Source organism: Chlamydotis macqueenii, chromosome 2 (assembly GCF_036417535.1).
Source record: "Chlamydotis macqueenii isolate bChlMac1 chromosome 2, bChlMac1.mat, whole genome shotgun sequence".
Lineage (NCBI taxonomy): Eukaryota > Metazoa > Chordata > Aves > Otidiformes > Otididae > Chlamydotis > Chlamydotis macqueenii.
In genome coordinates, this window is record NC_141557.1 from 34569637 (window position 1) to 34591486 (window position 21850).

The window sequence follows — 21850 nt, forward strand, 5'->3', positions numbered from 1 at the left end:
AGTCTATTAATTTCTAAATGTTTTGAAAAGTTTCATTTTCTGGCAGTCATCTGATGTGCAGTCAGCAATCAGAAAGACTGCACATCACGTCACAGATAAGAAACTACATCAGAATGATGTCAATCTTAATACTCATACCTCATTTTCTGAGGAGCTAGCAGACAGTAGGACTTCCTGTGCATCAAAAAATTCTGTGAGAGAGTCAGCTATAGACAGTCTGCTTTCATTAGAGACCTGGTGAACAAGACCTCTGCTTTCTTCTCTGGAATTTTCCTGTTTAAAAGAAATAAAAGTTTTGAGAAGAGAAGTATCACAAATAGCATTCACGCATGCAATTCCACAGTCACGTAACTTAAAGGGCTGTAAAACACTAGGAGAAGATTGTACGTGCTCCTCTCCAATGTAGTGAAAGGTAGTATGTGTTTTAAAGAGGGATTTAAAAACAAAGCAAAACAGACCAAAGAGAAGAAGAAAAAAAAAGAAGGAAATAAAGCAATGTATATTCAGTAAATCAGTTATGGCACTGTATGTACTTTTCCTAAAACAAACAAAGTAAAAATGCTTTGCTATTTGAGTGATTTAGCCAGATAGAATCAAGTGTATCATCAAAAAGCTCCCAAAAGAACAAAACGCCCATCTCTTTATATTACATCCTAGATTTATGTTCCCTTCTGATCTTAGCAAATGAATTAGTCTTTTCCTCCCAGACCTTGCTTAATGCAAAGCCTGTGGTGCAGTGGCATACAAACTTCAGAGGGAGAAAGTTGCTTTCTACGTAATAATGCTTTCTTGCTGTCTTTCTTCACTAGATAATTTTCCATGCTGTGCTTTGGAAAGCTTTCCTTCATATCCACACCTGAGATAGCTCTGTGTTAACCAAAACCAGCATATTATCAAAGCCACATAAGTGACATTGCTTTTGCTGCTGCAGGCACATTTGACCACCACGGAGATCTTGGTAACACCTCCCATGGAAGCTCTACAGATTGCTGGTGTAAGAGTTCCAAAAGGTGGCTTAGCAAAGGTGGGGTGACCAGTGAGACTTGGTTCATTCTGTGGATGCAGTAAAAAAGTTGGAGAAGATTGTGCACTATCGTTTTCCCCTATAACTCCACCAACGCTAAGGAAAAGGGCTAGCTGGCCCAAAGAAGTGTATGAGCTGCTCTCAAGCTTTTCTGCATGAGATGCTTTACTAACAAGCATGACTGCCCTGTCATAATTTCGCAGGGATTGTAGTGTTTTACTTTCAGAACAACGTAGTGAACAATCTGACAGTCTATAATCAAACTGACAAATCTTATTTCAAAGCTTTTCTGCTGGTAGATTTTACAATAGCATGAAACGTTATTCAGTACGTGCTGATAATGGTGACATGGTGACAAACCAAACTGTTATCATACAAGAATTTTTTTTTTTAAAATATATATACTTCTGACAAAGCAGCATGAGGAAACCTCAACATTGCCTCTTCTGTGAGAAGGCGATTACACTAGCCTACAAGTAAGAAAGAAAAAAAAAAAATCTTAATCACATGAGCATTGCTACTGGGATTGTTTCCAATACTATTTTGAATCTGAGAAGCAAAGTGAGCAGGAAAGGCTCATAAAAGAACAGCAGGTTTTTATATCTATCACATGAAAGTTTCACGTTGTCTTCTTTCATGTTCCCACTCTGGCATGATAAACTGCAATATAAACTGCCCAATACACAAACTAAACTTTTACCTTATGCAAAGGCTTGAGATATTAGTTTTTACTGCTTCAATTTTCACAGGTCTATCATGGCATCTGATGTATCACTTAGAGCCAAGTTTTGTGCAGTGGCCCTGTATTCCCCACAGCAGCACTGCTGGATCATAGTCCTCAGACCAATCTAAAATGAAACTTCCCCAGTGTAAGTGATTTCACCCTTAAGTTCCATACCAAAAAACGCCAGAGGGAATCTGTGAATGAAACCTCTAAAGGACCTTTCGAAAGATATTTTTGGTGTGTGTGTGTATATATAGTGCACAGAACAAGTTTCAGAAATAACTCATTGTCATTGCAAGGACTTCCACTACATAAGAAAATAAAGAACTCCTGAAATTAAAAAACAATGCATTCATAGTTGTCTGGATAGCAGATTAAGTGCTATTCAATTTCTCAGAGGATTAAAAGCAAAAGGCATTAGAATGATCAACTATCTTAAAGACAGAAAAACCCAAACAGCTAAATATGACCAAAACACATCTCTACCAAAACAGAACTAAACCAGAAGTGAACAGATGGAATGACTAAACTGCCTTTAAAAATAAAAGGAAATAATAAGTTATATAAAAACCTCAATGTTATATCCACTCAAGTTTTAATGAAAAATTTATACTACAAGCACAGCAGAAGTTTCTGTATGAGTTAACATTTAGAGAAATCCATCAGAAATAACACAGTTCTTGCTTCCATTACTGGCACCATTAACACCTACATCCTATAAGCTATAACTACACCATATTCACATGCATTCTGCAGCAAGTCAAAGAACCATCTGAACATCAGTGCATCTCAAACTGGCTAACTGTGTGAAGCCAAGGAGTCTTCCACATATCCAAAGAAAATTAAATGGCTGAAAGGGCTCTTGTACCTGAAAGGGCTCATTTCTTTGAACCTTCAATGGAAATGTCTGATAGTTGTTCTAAACCTTACACAGGTCACACTGGTAGCCAGTGTTCTGGGCTAACGATATTTAGACAGACAACAGAAAGAACTACAGAACTTGAAAGTTACCAAGGCAATAACAGGGAGATAAACAGTAGCATGAGGGTAAGGAAGCATCAGCTCTGTTCATGCTGAATGGGAAGCGGGCAGGAGGCGAGGGAGAACACCAGGAGACAGCAGCAAAAAGCAACGGTAGTGTGCTCAAGAAAACTGCTCACAAGGAAAGTCTTTGAAATCAAATATTACACAATGCGCCATCAGAAACGACTCATAACCATGAAAGCAGACTCGTTTTACTAACACAATACACCACAGGGAAGACAAGAAGAACAGGACAAGATGCAGCTGTGCAGCACTGCCTAGATGTAGGGGCTCGAGGAACAGACATCACTGAAAGAGGAAATCCATACCCACCTTCACCAAATCTGGACTTGATTTTGCATTAGGTGCTGAATCAAGGATCATAGATTCGGCATGTATTCTGCGTAACCGGTCTTTAAGATCTGTGTTTTGTGCTATTGCCTGGAATATGTAACAAAAATATTGGGGATATAAAGTTCTCTCAACTAACTTGAATGTGGCTGTATTGTGCCAAAGAGTATTTAAAGTGCAGTATAAAACACCATTACCATATGATTTTTTTACTGGTTCAGCTAATTATTAATTATAAATGCTTCAAACTTTGTTCCTTACTTCTCAAATTAAAACTATTTTTGTTCAGTGTGAGGGGAAAGACGTATATACGGAGAAAAAAAAAGCCAAAGATGGCAGGGATATTTCAAGTTACGAGGTTCTGCAAGCTGATTTAATGTTATAAATTAATTTTGTGCATCTTTTTTCTTTTCAGGCTCCCTTCCTTCACGCCTATCTCCAATCTAGCCTCTCTCAACATTAATTCTTACTCTTGCTATGTCCAAAATCACTTTATTTTTCCATAAGCCTTGTATTCTGACAGAATTCCCTTTGCCTTCCACTGACAGAGAAAAAAATACTTAAATTCAGACAGGTACAGGTGCAATTTGTGTCCTATCAGCTTATAATGGCAATAATCAGAATATAAAAGGCCTCTACTGCAAACTCATGTTTGCTACATGTTATTTACTCATGTTTGTTACGTTATTTGCTGATGCTGGTGGCATCTGATGGACATATGTCAGTTAGAGTAGATTTGTAGGAAGAAAATGTAATCCTGCCTGCAATGAAGTATCTCTTAAAAAAAAGATTGGGTTACTAATTTTGGAACAATACTGAAGACTCACTGCCACATCAGTGATCTGAATCAATACTAGGATGTGGAGAACCCTGCTGTTTACATATTTACTTTGTCTCACAAATGTTTCTGATTTTCACAGTAATTTGTTTTGAAATTTTTGTTTGAAATAGGCTTGAGGGTAGGAAAAGTAGTAAGAGCAAAGTGATGATGGATGGGAAAAAAATATTTTCTGGCTTTAAATATGTGTGGTCTGAATTTGCCATACAGGCATATATCAGTGCTGTGTCAAGTGTTGTATCTACCACATCAAATAAGCACAACAAATAATTTGCACAGCCTTCCTGTAATAGCATCTTCCAATTTTCATTGTTTGCTACAAAGTGTTTTCTTCCTTTTATTGTATTTTTCCTCCCCCAAAAATAAAAACAATGTACTTTTCCCCATTCTGTATTTGCTTTTCTTAGACTGTGTGTAGGTCAAGGATATTATCTTAAAAAGGAAGAAGCAGAGGCAGAAATGCTAATCTTGTGGCGTTTTATACACTTCAAATCTGTTTTGTTTCTTCCCCTGCCGGGCTGATGAGAGTAAAACAGACTTATGTTTGGTAGCTTTCAACCTGTTAATCTGATTTTTTGTTACTCATGTACAGAACACAAATGGAAATGAACAACAACAAACACTAAGTTCAAGTCACCAACACAGGACTCTCTTGCAAGGAAGTCTTAGAAATACGTCAAGTTTATAATCTCTGTGCTTCCACATGTCTTAGATGGCAGCTTACTCCTCTCTCCTACAGGATCTTTGCTGTACAAAGGGAGAAAATTTCTGTTGGCATCATGGCTTTACAGATCTGCAGGCTAAGAATAGCTCTCACAGGTGTTAACCTCTGCTGAAACTGCCAAGGTTCACAGATCACTTCTGGATGGGCCACAAAAGGCTTATTAAGTATCAGATAAGATCTAAGAGCATGATTTTTAAAAGACATTTAGGAGATTGAGACGGACAAGAGAATTTCATTGCTCAGGAAAAAAAAATTGTGCTGTTCATTGAGTTCGGAAATATTAAAATGGATTTTTGATATAAAATGGTAGGTAAATACATTGGAAAATAAGTCACCTATTCAAATATCAGAAGTATAACATCTGAAGGCCAAAACCAAAGAAGTGCAAGTGAGTGAATATAGTTATTATGCAACAAGTTTCAGCTTTCTCCAAATACTATGCCTCTAGGCAAGGAGGCATGTTATACACTAAAAAAAAAAACTATAACCATATGCAGCTTTTGTAAAGCAAAGTGAAGTTTTCATACTGCAGTAATTCTAAGATGATCTATATCACATTTATCAATGCTAGAGAGTCATTGCCTCTGATTAGGAATTTGCAACAAACACTGAAATTTTAAGAACATGGTAATTATGGCCCTCACTGCTCTGAAATCAGGTAACTGTTTGGTCAACATGTTCAAACATGGGCAACCTGAAAGTTCTGATCTCAACCAATCACAAAAAGCATATCAACTGAAAAACCCCACCTTTTTAAAGAGCACAATCTTTTGTCACTTAGAACTCTGCCCTAACAGCTCCATCGCTGCTTTTAGATAAGTAACAGATATGGCTGAAAGTCAACATAAATAAGTTGTACTTGAATTTGCTTTACAGTGTCTTGGTGCAGCATGATGAAGCTCTAGTGCATTAGAAGGGACAGCTAAGTGCTTTCACCCACTCTCACCTTTATTTTATGCCAAGTCATGCAATGAGTACTTGAGTGCTGTTTAGGAAAAGGAAAAAACAACCCACAACCTACCAGAACTGAGTGATTAAACAGAGCGTATGTTTCCAGAGAATGCAGACTCATTGTCACAGAGCAGCCCTCTGATACTTAACATCAAATGATACAGATTATGCAGTATGTCTAAATCAATCTGTCAAACTCCAGTAATTTCACAATAACATTTAAGAAAGAGTCTTTGAAAAACACCATATATAACAACTTAATATGCTTCAATACTGCAAATTCTAGCACAGAATAGACACTAAAGAAACAGATATTAACTGCTGTAAAATTTAGAAGTTGTATCTGATGGCAATGAAGCTTGCTGAACTTCAGCAGATCACTTACAGATGTTAAGGCATTCTTCAAGCCAACTATTTGTGCAGATGGAGACAAGGATGCATCGTGCTCCAGCATCTGCTTCAGCTTTTCTCTCTCTGTAGATATGGTGCTGAAAGCTGTCCTCAAGGTGAAGTAAACTAGAACCATTGCATAAAAAGTGACAGTTAAAAACGGCTACCAATTGTATACACACCAATTATGTAAAACTTCAATGAAACATCATTTATGGTGATAGAAACAAGAATTTAGGTTGAGAGATCCAGGATGGGTTACAAAACCAGGTAATATTAATTAAAGTTACAGGGTAGTTTTTTTAGTAGGAGAAATGTTTATGGTGAATGCTACCGTGTTGACTATATTAGCCACAGTCAAAATTACTCTGATTATTTGTGACAGATGGCAACAAAGCTAACTAACCACATCTGCTCTTCACTTTCTTTTGTTCCCCAATTAGCTTGAATCTTCAGATGGCCATGACTCTATTCCACATTCCTTTAAGAATTCCAGTGGGGGAGAAGAAGAAAGGGAAGAAAAAAAAAAAAAGAAATAGAAAAAAAAAAAAAATAAAAAAAAAAGCAGCTATAACACATACTGTGCCACAGCTATAGGGTTAGTAGTTTCCCCACAACCAAGTCAACTGTGGTACTGAGTTCTATTATCTTTTTTTGAGATAAAGAAATTTCAGCTTGTTAGATGATTTAGTGACTCAAAGGGTCAGATCTTGAATGTTGTGCACGTTACGCTGTTACTTCTACTCCTTCCTGGGCCAGTATCACCAGCCTGAAACATTCAAATCAGATAACAGATCATGCAATTTAAAAATCACTAGATTTTTAAAGGGAAAAGGCATTTTCCTTATTTTTTAACTTTTAATATCTTTAGTCTTTTCTTTAACCACAAGGAATAAAAATGTATTCAAGTAATATTTGTTTATTTAGGATTTCAACATTCATTTAACTGGAGAATTAGAGGATTTCTGAGGGCCTAATCAAGCCTTGTAATACAGTCATGAGAACTACCAATGAAAAAATGTATCCATTTATAGGGAAAAAGAGATAAAATCTGAGCGTGGATGCATGGAAAGGGCAAAGAACAAGAAATCTCTCACACCTCTCTCTTCTAATCATTCATTGAAGAGTTAACCTGAATCATACCTTCCTAAGGTATATTTCAACACTGCAAACCATTACCAAAACTAATTCTCATACTTTAACCTATTTGAAAAAGTCTTTAATAATATTACAGGGGTGGGAAGGAAGATATATCTACTATGATCTATTTTATGTCAGCATTTCACATCTGGATGACATGACCAGAATCTTCAGTGCCCTTCAATGTCATTTAATAAGTTGTATACTAACTTAAATTTTCAAGAATTATTACATACCGAAGTATTAAATGTTACATTTTATTTAACTTGTATCAAAAGCTACAGCAAAAGTTGTCTTCGGTACTCTTTTTTGGAAGTACAGTATAAAGGAACTTCGAAAAAAATTCTTTGTACTCTCAAGAAAATGACACTGCATTAAATAGTACCAAGTCAATAGTCCCCTCAATACATGGGCCAATCTAACCAAAATTTCTGACATGGACATTTCAGGTAAGATTATCTTGAGTAGGCAATTTCATTGCTCCCCTTAACAGCAACTTTTCCAACTGCACCCCACCCCCACCTTCTTTTCTCTTTTTGGAAAACATACATCAGTTTTGACTGTAATTGTCTTTATAAAGTTTACTACTTAGATATAATTCTTACATAATGGAATCAGGATACATCAGCACTAGAGGAGAAATATGAGTAAAGAATGCTTGTTGATAACATCAACCATTATCTTGTGCAAAAGGGGACAAAGCCAATAGTCCCACAAGTCTTACAGATATAAATGCTTAAGTGCCTGCCTCACTGAGATCACTTAAAAATAAAAATGTTTGTGGTGTGAGGGTGATGGAGCAAACCACTGCTAATAAAAAACAATTTTGAGAAGAAATATTTCTAGTCAAGCTGCCCCTTTGGCTGCTTTACATTATTTTACTCTTCTGTATTCACTAAAAATAGGTTACTACCATAGCAACCCTTGCATCACCAACAAAGGTTGACTCTAAAATACAGTGAAGCACATCAAATATACAAACATACATGTGCTGATTTACACACATATGCATGCAAACACAAAGGAGTATAAATCTGCTGTTGTGTTTAGAGCAACTCATTTTATGATTTTTACCTTTTCACAAAAAAAAAAAAATACAATCTAGGTTTTCAGCACATAAAACAAAGGGATGCCCTTTATTAAATAAAAAAATTAAAATGTGATGATTAAACCACTTTCTTCAAATTACAAAAAATCTCAACATTTGCAGTTCCTCAAGGGAATTAAAGGAAGAGAGAGCGTTTTCTTCTTTTTCTAAACATTAAACAGGAAGCATTCTCAGAAGTCACATAATTATTTAAATTGTGATGATATAAAACCACATACAAAAGCCAATTTCACTTACCTTTATGTGCAATATGAAATAAGTCTTCTTGCATTTTAGTAAATTCTGATGGTGTTTCAGAGCCATCGGAGTAATTTTTTTCCTCTACAAAATCTATTGTAGATAAGTTAGGATTGGAAGCATGCAGTCTCATAGGGGCAGAAAATACTGAAGGCACCTGTAAGGAAGACAGCCATTTGTGATGTTTTCAGAAACTCTGAAGAAAATCTTGTTTTATTGTACCCACCTGGGTTACCTGTTGGAGACACTAAAAATGGAAAAACTACTGTTAATTACCATTCATCTGGCTTGGAGTGGATGACATCTTGCAAATAAACCATAGATGCAACTTTGGCCAATATACCAGAATTGGAGAGTTGGCAAAACTCCAACAAGCCCCTTGAGAGCCATAGCATATGCTATACTGGTTTTCCCCACTTATAAGTATCTGACCACATGGTCTCTGTATGCAAACGTGTACAAGACTATCTGGAGAATTTGCAAAAATCTGTACTGATAGAAAAACCTCAACACTGCAATCCCTCAAATTGGAGGCAGATCAAAAACATGGGCAAAAAACACGATCAGTCTCCTGAAGGTAATGGTGTAGATCCTATTGCAGATATCAAGAACAACATATATGTGTTTTGTCTGATATATTACTGCTTAAAATCATCTAGCACAGGACACTACTTAGAAAGGATTAATATTTCATAGAATCATAAATAGTTTGGGTTGGAAGGGACCTGTAAAGGTCATCTAGTCCAACCCCCCTGTAAGGAGCAGGGACATCTCCAACCAGATCAGGTTGCTCAGAGCCCCATCCAACCTGGCCTTGAATGTTTCCAGGGATGGGGCATCTACCACCTCTCTTCCTAGACTAGTTACACCAAGAAGCGATCAATAACTAAGATTTGGAGAAAGATGGGCACTGAAAGGACTGAAGTTACCTGTAACGTTCCTTTAGCCTCCTTCCCAACAACTCTGGATCGCCACCTCCTGTGTGTTCTCTTTTCCTTCTTTGGGCTTTCAAAAGGTCCAACCTTTTAACAACACACAGGACAAAAATAATACAGATTGCCACAAGACTAGCAGAGCTAAGAAGAAATACCATGATCCTTTAGGATTTGGGGTTGGTTTTTGGAATTGCAAGGGAAAACATTTTTTGGTTTTGTTTTTTAAACAACAAACCTGCATAGCATTTATAGCAGGCGCTGAATATGTCCTGTGAAGAACATCCATGCTCTGTAACAGCTGGTTCATTTCCAGTAAATATGTGTGACAGTTGGAGAGATCTGTTTTGAACAAGAGAATGTTTTCAGCTGCCCTAAAGTAACAGACACACTGAAAGTTTTTCCTTTGTAGGTTAGACTTATTTTAAATGTATTTCTTCACTGACTAAAGGCACATTATTAGATGACTGGATAAAAAGCTTGTATCCTTCTATCTCCAAGATCAAATGCAAAATATTGAAATGCATCTATACAGTACGTATAATGATCATGATACTCCATCCCAGTTGATTGCAGAGAAATTAGAATAATGTAATAATTACTGCAGTTTGGGAATAAGCAGAGCTCCTCATGGTGAAGGTAACAATGCCATAGGCATCAAGACTGAATTGTACATTCAGAGCTAGAGATCTGAAGCTCACTGGTGGGTAGAACTTTACCAAATAAGTAGGACACAGACACTACCAACATGAGAAAGACCTTCATGCTCTCAGAAAAGCACGAAAGCAGAAGTGACTTTGAAGTATAAAGATTTAGTGCTTTTTAAATGACTAGATTTTAGATGCTTCCTGTTTTGAATACTCAGGTTAAGAAAGTTCAAGTCTTACTACTGAAGGTGATGATTGTATATAAAAGAAAATGTACTACAATATGTAAGTTACTTGAAGAGGTGCCCACAATTGATACTACAATATCCAAAATCACTAGTCCTTTTGAAAATGAGTAGCCAGTTAAATCAACAACCACCCTTTTCCTCCCTCCAGTTTCAGGGAAAACTCTAACTGTAATGAATACTTACGGTGTAGTACTCTCGTTGTCAAGAAAAACTAGAGGATATATTAGGCTACTTTCAACTTCCTTCAAATATCATTACCTCTTGAGCATTTTTCCATGTCTTCAGAAGACTGTAGCCAAGATGAAATCCTGGACTCATTACTCGAAAAGGAAAATGACAAGTTACCTCCAGCTGACAATGAGCTTTGTTTGGTCAAGCTGCCTCCCTGTTCCAAAGAAAAACAAATGAATAATTAACAAACAATATTTTAATGTTGTATGCACAAGTTTTCACAACCAACTGTTGACGTCCTCAATCAGGGACAAGGACTGAAGGAGTCAATAACATGGAGGAAAAAAATTGTATGAACTAGAGTAGGTGTACAGCCATTGAGTATAATATCAGGATATCTAACATAACTGCTGTCCATGACCAGTGGAAATACTAACTGAACCATAAAATTTTGCTGAAAATTAATTTCTCAGGAAGGGCAAAGTTCTGCAGCAATTAAATAAACTTACTACAATTAAGTTTAAGGACCAAAGCCTAACATTCTGTTCCTTCTGCATGCTCCTCAAAGAAGCCCCAAAAGTAACTTCAATGTAACATGCACACAGTTGTTAAAGCTATTTTTCAGTGAAGAAAGCAAGATCTACTAGACGTTATTTAAAAATTTTACTCAAGGTTGTATGGAGGCTTGACAAGCCTTAATACGTGCATGACTATACACCTCATCTCGGTAAATACTACCTTTTTACAACATTTCAGTAACCATTTTCAAACATCTCATTTTCAGCAGTGCCCACTATCAGGTGCTTCAGGAGATGCTGGAAATTCTGTGTAAGAGGTAACAGAGCACTACAATTAAGTAGTTTCCAACGGGAAGAAATACTACTACCAGATGATTGTAGCCTATAATGTTTTTTTCTCTAATGTCACTCAAATGCCTAATTATTTTTAGACCTTACTAAACCCTTCATCTTTAATAATATCTGTGTCAGGAAACTGCACAAATTACATGCTTTTTCACCTCTTGTTAAAAAGATGACACATTTTAAAACTAAAGTGCCATTACATGAGCGAGCACTTCAGTGGTTAATTGAAAAACTGACTAAATTGTTTGGCTCTTTGCTAAAGCATACACTTTGCAAACTTCGTTACCTCTTGCTCACCTTATATCAAAACTCAGGTAGTACTAGCCTTAAACCTATTCATAGGAGACTTTATCAACATCTCATTCAGTTGCTGTTTTCTTAGCTGGTCTTTTTAAATTTACAATATGAGCTCCAACATGAGTTGCAGAATAAAATAAATATGTCAATTTATATAGTCAGTATGCAATAGCAGTAAGAATCAAGAAGCACACTTATTTTGAAATTAATCTCTGTGATTTAGCTGTTTTACTCCTACCTAAAGCTGTATGAGCTTTATTCATCTATATATGTACATCCAAATAATAATCCCAGAACCTTTAAAAGCACAAGTAATCTGAATTTAAAGATGAGCAATTGTATTGGCATTTTGTGAACAAATCCCACACTTATCTCTTCAGAAATCTATCATATAACCAACTTTTCCAGAATTTATATACTTGAGGGGCATGAGCAGAAGGGAAGAAGGAAGTAGGCATTACCAAGAAACAAGCAAGAGAGAGTTTGTACAGCTCCAGTTAGCATAGTTTTGCTTTTGATCAGCATGGCTTAGCTTTAGCACCCAAGCATTCCACATAAACATATGTAGATACATAAACCTACCTCCCAAAAACAACAACAACAAACCATAGATGTGAAAACTGATCAGGTGTTCCTAAAAGCAAATAATATGCAATGCAAAGTTCACTTGATATATTTTTCTCAAAATAACCCAACTGCTGGATTGATACCAAGTAACATCAAGTTAGGGCTGGTGTAAATTGGCAAACTTCCATTTAGCTTCAGCAGAGCTAAGGTGATTAACTGCAGCTTAAGAACTATCCCCTTCTATTTTTCACATGAAAATAAGTAAGGCTTCTTTGCAGCGCAAATCTGGATTAATAAATTAGAAGTGAATTAAAGTCTTTCATGCCAAAGAATAAATGGTTAGTTTCCTGACACTGAGCATAGATTTTAGATATGCTGGTCAGAAGGCTTCTTTTTTATTGGTTTTTTTTTTTTGAGAGAGAGAGCGTGCGCACAGGCATAGAGATGAAATGAGCTTTGCAATATTCCATTTTGCTGTTCTTTGGGAGAAAATAACTAAACGGCCACAAGAGGTTTGCCATTACCTTGCAGACACAGCCTCAGAAGAGCAGGCTGTCAAAGCCACAGAGGTGCTGGCACCACGGAAAGCACACAGCTCCTTGCAGAACAGCCCTGTTACTGCAGGGTGAGTTACTGCTCTTTCAGCTGTCTGCTTGCACAGACCCCCCCCTCCCTCTCAGCGAGTAGCGAAAAGCTGTTCTGGCACTCATGCTCAGTTACAGCATAGTCCTACCAAAGTGATGAACTATAGGTATTGCAGAACAAGCCCACTCAGATCATGCAGCAACAGAGCCAGGGAAAAGAAAACCTTAGACAGGAGGATAACAAAGAGAGGATTGCAGCTTAGGAGACACTTCTGGAGTTGACAGAAACATAGAGCCATTTCAGTTACAGTAAGAAATACTGTATTGCTAAAAAAAGACGTTATTCTGAAAAGAGATCACTGGTTCTAGACTGCAGCAGAAGAGCTTCTTTGAGTGAACATCATCCAGTCAATGTGCAGATTGCTGAAGGCACAGAGGTTGTGTTCAGGCACAAAACACAAGCACTTTTCTGTGAGATTGCATCAAAGAGGTCAGTTATTGTGTCGGACTGAGCATTTGTCAGGTCCTCTGTGAAACAGTCACAGACTTTACCTAAAGAGATGTACACTGCCAAGTGGACCCAGCCAGATCCCATATTTACCTACAGCATGGTCCTTGGATTGATTTGAATAATTCTTCTACTTCAGTTAAAAATGTAAATAATGGCCACAGGTAATGGCTCTTGAATAATTCCTACTCTTCAGGTTAGCACAGTCAGATTCATTAATGTAAAAATGGATATCCTTTAGCTAAAAGATAAATGAAAACGTGCTAAAAGGAAAAAAAAAAAATCTAGCTCATGGCTTTTCTGTGACTCAGACTAATATTCACCAGCACTTATCAGACAAATACTGATATATACTCAAGAATTATGAGAAAGATGGGGAAAGGCTGTTTAGTAGGGCCTGTTGCGATAGGACGAGAGGTAATGGTTTTAAAATAGAGGGGGGTAGATTTAGATAAGAAATTAGGAAAAAATTTTTTACGATGCGAGTTATAGAACACTGGAACAGGTTGCCCAGAAAGGTGGTGGAGGCCCCATCCCTGGAAACGTTCAAGGCCAGGCTGGATGAGGCTCTGAGCAACCTGATCTAATTGGGGATGTCCCTGCTCCTTGCAGGGGGGTTGGACTAGATGACCTTTGAAGGTCCCTTCCAACCCTAACCATTCTATGATTCTATGATTCTAACTCAATATCCAGTTTTAAACATCATAATGAGAATATAATTTACTGCATGAAAACAATGAGACAATGTTACAGAATTTAACAACATCATAGAGAAAATTACTTGGAATTAAATCAATAAATACCATTTTCCTCTTGACATTTTAGATCATAACTTAAACCCTACCACAAACTTCCATTGTGATCTTTACCTAATCAACACAAATCAAATTAATTTAATCCCTGATGTAAGCTTATCATTCATAAAGCATAACTGTTACCTTTCTACCTTGAGTAGAATCACAGAAACCAGGGACAGAGTCCGCAGTAGTAGACACAGGGAAGAAAAGATTATTGACGTCATGAGGAAACATGGAGATCTCGTTCTGACGGTACATTCTGTGATGGCGAAGTTTTGCTACCCATTCATCAAACAGCTCCTGAGATTTCACCTAGACGAAATTTTAGGTTTTATAACATACACAGTCAAAATCACTAACAAAGAAACTAAAGTATTTCATGCTCATTAAACAGCTTGCCTGGCTGACCTTTACTGGCAAAATACCAGTGAAGATTTTCTAATGATGCTTCTACTAAAATGCATACTGTATGAGCTGAAGTATGACAGATAATTAATCATAGAATAAAGTAAAAAAAAAAAAAAAAAAAAGGGTAGAAAGTTCAATTACTATAGTTGTGACTTCCAATGCAGAACACAACACTTAGCAACTTCTAGATGGAAAAAATCTCCAATATAAATTTAGAAAAATATTTACTTTGTCAATTCTTAATTGCCACTTCTAAAGGTTTAGTCAAGGTTTAAGATAACTACAAATAGAAATTTTATTTCGGAGATGTATTTTAAAACAATTTATTCCACAAGGACAGATAAATTTACACATTTGACTGTGGAAAATACTTCCTACAGATAAGACAAAGAGCATGATACAACTACTGAAAATAAAAGCACTTGTACAACAAGTGCATACCCTTTGCTGAAAAACATGCTGGGTGAAAAGTGTGCTGGTAAACACGAGGCATCTTTGAACTGTTCTATTTAGAATAGGGTTACTGACTTGAACAGTACAATAAGCCCTCTCAAGCTATGAAATATAAACTAATCTGTTGACACTAAAAAGTTAAGTTATTCGTGTAACTAACAGACTTCCTACTACTAAAAAAAAAATAGGGTCTCCACCATACACTGCTAATGCTGTTATTTTGGGAGTAAGGTTATAATAATCTTGAAGACCTACCTTCAGATGGTAAATCTGCTCTTCTGTATCCAAATCGATACATTTTGTTGATTTCTTTACTGACATGACAGAAAGTCCAACATCAATACAGCCATGAAGCTTCCCTCTCTCTATCTGCAAAAAAGTAAAAAGAATACAATAACTCCAGAATAAAGAAAAAGGATAGATATTAACTGATGAAACCATCATTTTCCCCCCTTCAAGTTACTGTTTAGAACTGCTGAAACTCTATTTCCAGTTGCCAACAACATGAAATTACTGTTATTTTGGATAAAACAAAGTTGTCACCTTACAATGGCCTTAAAGGGTTTCAGATCACTTACATCAGCTTGGCATTTAGAATACTTCAAAATCCCTCTGTCCAAAAAGAAGTATCTCTGTAACCAGAAATGCAGAGAATTAAAACCAACCAACCAAAACAAAAGAAAACACCCCCTCCACTCCCCCCACCTTCCATATTTCTTCGGACAATACTTCCTCTGCTCTAAAGTAACCTTTTTGCCACAAAACCACACCTAGCAAGTCCCACTCACATGGCGTTACCCTTTCAGACACGCATTACTTTCCTACCTTGTGCCAGCCCTTCAAAGGCCATTTCCTCTTTTTCAGCAAGCAGCCCTCCTGCTTCTGTGGTTCCTGAGTACAATTCATTGCTCCCCGGAGTCCTTCTACGATTTCCCAGCTGTCCTGCTTAAACAGAAAATTCAAATGTAGATCTCATCTCTTCCAAAGAACCAAACTGTTAAGAGAGATTCAAGAGGATAAAGGCTATAAGTAAAAAAACCCCAAATGATGTTGAAACCCAACCTTAGGTCCATCTTTACTCTTTGTCATGTATCTTCCAAGAGGCAAGATTCTTTTTTATTTTGACAGAAACAATACAAACTCAACAAAACACTGTTTTTATGATACCATCCTCCATTGAAAAGAGCAGGGGAAGAGTGTGAGGAGTTCTCCTCCCGAGGAGGAAGGAGCAGCAGAAACAACGTGTGATGAACTGATCGCAACCCCCATTCCCTGACCCCCTGTGCTGCTGGGGTGGGGGGAAGGCAGTAAAGAAAATGGGAAGCAAAGTTAAGCCCAGGAAGAAGAGAGGGGTGGGGCAATGTGTTTTTAAGAATTGGTTTTATTTCTCACTATCCTGCTCTGATTTAATTGGCGATCAATTAAACTCATTTATCCAAATTTAATCTGTTCTGCCCATGACAGTAATTGCTAAGTGATCCCCCTGTCCTTATCTCGGCCCACAAGCCTTTCATTATATTTTCTCTCCCCTGTCCAGCTGAGAGGGTGGAGTGATAGAGCAGCTTTGATGGGCACCTGGCATCCAGCCAGGGTCAACCCACCACATGTGCTCTTTTATCCATCTCCAGAATCCTTAAAAATCAGCCCTAGAAACCTAGAAAAAAAAAATTCCCTCAGGTAATATGCTCTTTACTTGAGTAACAAGGCGTAGAGGCAAATCATCTTCAAAAGACATTCATTAAACAGCTTAAGGAATGTGATCTCTTACTCCAGCACATTACTGGCAGCACTCCACTATTTTGTTATTTTTTTTCCTTGCACTGCACTTCACAGAACAAATTGGAAAGATGCTCTGCTTCCCTGCCTTGAGTTCACTCTGCCAGCACTACGCACCAGGCTGCAAAGCAGCAGAAACGCGGGGCTGAGCAGCTCCCGTCATTTAACACCCTACGGACCACCCCATGGTGTTCCGCTACCTGAAGGTAAGTCAAAACTGCAGCTCTCCTAACTGAAATTGTTATCGTGGCACACATTTTGTGCCCCTAGAGGTCTGGGGTTTGTCCTTGTCAGTTTTATAACAAATAGCTTCTTCACTTTCTTCAGCTTGAAAGATATTATGACAGCTACTTAGATACCATTATTTCTAACCAACAATCAGGAAATCATATTTTTCCTATCAAAAACCAGAAGTTACACTCCATATCTTCATTTTTCTTTTTTTTTTTTTTCCCCCTTTTCTATTTTTACTACTTTGAGACTCACTTAGAATTCTCAACAATCATGAACCCTTTCCTGCTTTGGGGTAAATTACAACGATATCGTATCAGAGAACAGAGAAGTTACTCCTGGGTGTCATGAGATAGCGGGCTGAAGGAAGAGCAGAAGGTCTCCTGGGCTGTCTCCAGCACACCAGCCATGGCAGCACATGCTCTGCCCTTAGAGAACAGCAGCACTGGTCTTTCAGAGGGTGAAGCTGGCAGAGAATGAAGCAGAGGGCCAGCCTATGCCCACGCAAGGCCAGTCAGCTAGAGCTTGCTAGCTGCTGTTTGACAGCTATTCAAGTACAAAGGCAGCTCTAAGCCTCCACAATTAATGACATTTCCCCCAACCCCTTTTTTTTTTGACAGAACATTCTAGCCTACAGTCTTGAAAGCCAAAGAGAAATTATGTTCCACCACCTCTTTTACCATAAATGTAAATATTAGAACACTAAATGCTTTCTGTAGTGGTCTTGAATTTCTTTTTCCTGCTAAAAGATTATTTATTAACCCTCATATAATCACAAGGATTAGGACTGTTATGATGACAGAGAGCAGCCCCTTTAAATATCATCAAATATAGGGCAATGCTAGAATTCATATTAACTAAGTAACAGCTGAACTTACTGCTGCCTAAATGTCTGCGTGTGGATAAAATCTCATATCCTCAGAAAATACAATCTACTAAATAAGCCAATATAAAAAAATAATGTTGACATTAGCCGATTTCAAATCGGGGACTTGGAAAAATGTAAACAGTTAAAAAGATGAGAAACCTGATGGAACCAGTGAAAGATAATTCTAATTAAGAACTACCAGGAGCATCTACAAGATTAAGAAAACTGTTGTGTTTATGTTTTTGTTTCTTTCTTCTTGAAATTAGCCAGAAGAGTTTAAAATCTGTTTTGCCTGATTATTAAGCAAGTTATTTCTCTTGCCTTAGCTAAAATATATTAAACTGCGGTACTCAAACAAATAGCTTTTCCACTGAGAATTAACCTGGCAGCAGTCAAGACCAGTGAACAGTAGATCCTATTCAATATTCCTGTCTTATACCTAATGAAGCAATTTTCTTGAACTTTGGAGCAAGTTCTCACAGACTTTAGTTAAGCCTAAACACAGTATATGGTTTGACAGAGTAGCCTGCTTGCAGTAGACAAGCAGAAATTTAAGCACAAGAACCAAGATTCACCTTTCTACAAGCTTAGAAAGAAAGACTCCAGAAGTGACACAGACCTATGCTACACTGGGCATAGGAGGTGAATCATAAAAATGTAGAATCATAGAATGGTTTGGGTTTGATGACCTTTAAAGGTCATCTAGTTCAACCCCCCTGGCAAGGAGCAGGGACATCTCCAACCAGATCAGGTTGCTCAGAGAGCCCCGTCCAACCTGGCCTTGAATGTTTTCAGGGATGAGACATCCACCACCTCTCTGGGCAACCTGTTCCAGTGTTCCACCACCCTCATTATAAAGAACTTCTTCCTTATATCTAATCTAAATCTACCCTCTTTTAGTTTAAAACCATTACACCTTGTCCTATCAAGAAGTGAGGAGAAGGAATCAGCTGAGAAAGAGCTCAACCAATTGCTCCCATCTGGAATATGGTGTCAAATACTTCTGGTAAAACTTTCAAATACAGAGCACATCCTGGCCTGCATTACAACTCCAGTTTTGTCTGGGCCTCTCCTGCAGTCCAGGCACAAGGTGTCTCCCACATTCCTACAGGAAAGCCTCATTTCCCTCTGCTATTCTGGTCAGTGAGGTGACCAAGAAAGAGCCTCCACAATTAAAAAGTGTGAAAACGGGAAGAAAAGCTGAAGTGGGAGAACTTCTTCCCATCGTCCAGGCCCAATGGCCTGCCAAATCTCAGGTGAAGGGAAGTCTCTAATATTTCTGCCCTGAGAACCTCACACTTCAATTGCAAGCTTTATGTAAAGGTAGCTTTAGTTGAATTAGAAATGGATCATTTCAAAAGCACAAGACTACTTAATCAACTAACTTACTCAAGGAAAGGCAAGGGATAGATCAGAGAATTAACAGTTTGGGGAACTGCTGGATATATGTATGGTACAACACTGCAGTAACAGCATCTGGTCCTCTTCCACATATATCTGTCCAGAACAGTTCAACCTTTCCCAGCTGAACCTTCAAGCTCCCACATTTTTTAAAAAACTGCTGCTGCAACTCGTGTTAGATCCGTCCACTCTTGACCCAAACCCTATAGGATATTGATCGGTATTTTGGTTTTGGGAGAGATCTGACACCTCATTTGATGAAGAAAAAGTGTCAGTTGGCTATTGCTGGGAGCAGCTGCAAAAGCGAAAGAAAACTGCTTACTTTCTAAAATGAAGGCAAATGAATCAGGCTGGCTGGTTATCATCTGTTCTCATCTGTCTGAAATAGCAGAGGAGCAAATTGGAGATATAGGATATCCTGAAAGCTACTGAAAGCATTCAGATATGATCCATTTTGCTGATTTTTATCCTACAACAGGGAACTGAAAGTGATACCCCAAACTACAGCGCTAAATTGAAACAATCCAACCACCACCATCACCCCCCCCAACCCCCCCAAAAAAAACCTCCCAAAGGTCACAGTTGAATAGCATTAGCAGTTCTGGCAGAAGCCTAATGTCCTTGGTAGCACCTTAAGGTTATGACACTACAGAAGATTTTCTATCATTATGGGCCAATATCTGCACAAAATTATCAACACTGCATTTGCTGCCCAGGCAGAAATTTCACTGGATGCTGAGGGAGGAACATACTCTTACTTTTCTCAGATCCAGAGGTGCTCATTTCAGACCAGCACTGGAAATTCACTCTGTAGTTACCACTCGGGCTTATCCCTGCTCTGTGGCTGAGAAAAAGACCATACACTTCGATATTCAGAGATAAGTCTGTCATTAGATAACTGTAGTAATTTTCTTTATTTAGTAAAATAAAAACCTCATCATTTTCTGCAATATTCTGTACCATACAGCTCCTCAAGGTGAATTATTTCAGGAGAAAGAATGAGTCTGAACAGCTCTCAGACCAATGCTTGCACTTGCAGTTCCCTGAACGAAACAGATGACAGTGCCAGACTTTCTTCCAGTGTAAAACGCAGTCAGTTGTACCAAATATTTTAAAGTGCCAAAAATAGAAACTCACTTTGTGGAAGATAAGGGTTGGCATCAGCTGCAACTAAAGCATTTGTTACGGTTCATAAAATTGGCAGAAACGATTTAATTTTCTTTTTTAGAAGATGAGATTTTTTTTAAACAGCTCTCCTGACGTGAAGCTTTTTCCTACTGAATCTATTTTAAAAGTTATTTATAAGTCTAATTTGTTAACTAACTACCACAATATATCTTCTTTTGCTTACAGGTCAATTTAAATTTAAAGAAGATCAACCCCAGTTTTTCTTCCACACAAAACACAGTTTGAATTGTGGCTTTGCAGAAGAGATCCCTTTCCATGACTGACAAGCAGAGAGGCAGGATGTGGTGGCAGCTTTCAACCTGCTATGGGGCCTTCAAAGTGAAGGTGAACTTAGTGGAACAGGATTAACAGTTAGTTTCTTCAGTTCACACTGCAAATGTGTTGCATCTGGCAGAAACAGGGCACCAAGTTTAGCAAAGGAAGGAGTAGGCCCCTCCAAGTCCTGCAGCCCTACTTAAGGAAACTCTTTTTTGGCACTGTGGATCTCCTCCATCACAGGACTCTACTTACGCTCTACACCATGGACATATGTTGCTTTGTGAGCTGCAATCTTCGCAGGCACAGCAGCCTCACACTATGGAGGGTTCCATATCCCAGTCTCACGTAGCTTCTTATTACTTGGTGCTAGCATGTACCTGCAACAGTCTATGCCTAGGAAAAGAGAACCACTCAAAACTCAGATCCCACTGTTTTGGGAGGAAAAAGAAATGAACTGTACAAGTCCCTTCCCTTGCGTGCTTCAGAATCTCTTTCTACTTAATCAGATTAAAAGAACTGGAACTGCTGTGTCAGATCAGCAGCACAGAAAAAAGCACTGGTCAGGCAGAGCTGTCATTAACCAGCAAGCAACGAGCCTAGCTCTGAAGGTTCCCGAGAGAGGTGCAAGTGTTGAAGGAGGAATAAGAAAGCCCTCCATGGAGCTGGAAGATGAAAGAAAGAATATCAAAACCATAGCACTTCACTCCCCAATCTGCACAGCATATGGCAAAATTATTTAAACCACAAAAAGATTAATACCGAAACATTGATCAAAGTGGAGATACTTATCACAATGCCCCATATAATCATGAAGAAATATCAACTGCATCGCCCTTCAACATTAGGAAAGAACCTACCTTGCATCGCAATTTAGCTTGACATAATAGGTGTATGAGGCAATTTACCATCTGCTTGACTGTAATGGATGAGCATGGATGTACCAGGAATACAAACAAAACACCAAGTTGCATCTCTCACCTTGATCAGGTACACCTTGCATTTTTGTACAAGGGTCAAAGACTAAAAAATTAGGGATTGACAAGATGACATTAAACCTTACTGAATTATTCCTTTTCTCCAAAGAGAGCAGGTGAGAAGAAAATGGTTAAGAAATGGACCAGCTAATAATAGTATCAAAAGCCT

General features: G+C 38.0%; 1 protein-coding gene across 1 annotated transcript in view; it reads right to left on the minus strand.

The window, feature by feature from the left end:
* OSBPL3 (oxysterol binding protein like 3) overlaps positions 1–21850 on the minus strand; it is an 88928-nt gene that overhangs the window by 21485 nt on the left and 45593 nt on the right. The window contains exons 4-14 of the mRNA XM_086742527.1: positions 15811–15927; positions 15564–15617; positions 15241–15354; positions 14266–14436; positions 10596–10722; positions 9681–9784; positions 9440–9532; positions 8511–8667; positions 6021–6151; positions 3105–3212; positions 139–273 (exon numbers count right to left, since the gene is read on the minus strand). Coding sequence (XP_086598653.1) covers positions 139–273; positions 3105–3212; positions 6021–6151; positions 8511–8667; positions 9440–9532; positions 9681–9784; positions 10596–10722; positions 14266–14436; positions 15241–15354; positions 15564–15617; positions 15811–15927 — 1311 coding nt within the window. The remainder of the gene's footprint in view (positions 1–138; positions 274–3104; positions 3213–6020; positions 6152–8510; positions 8668–9439; positions 9533–9680; positions 9785–10595; positions 10723–14265; positions 14437–15240; positions 15355–15563; positions 15618–15810; positions 15928–21850) is intronic.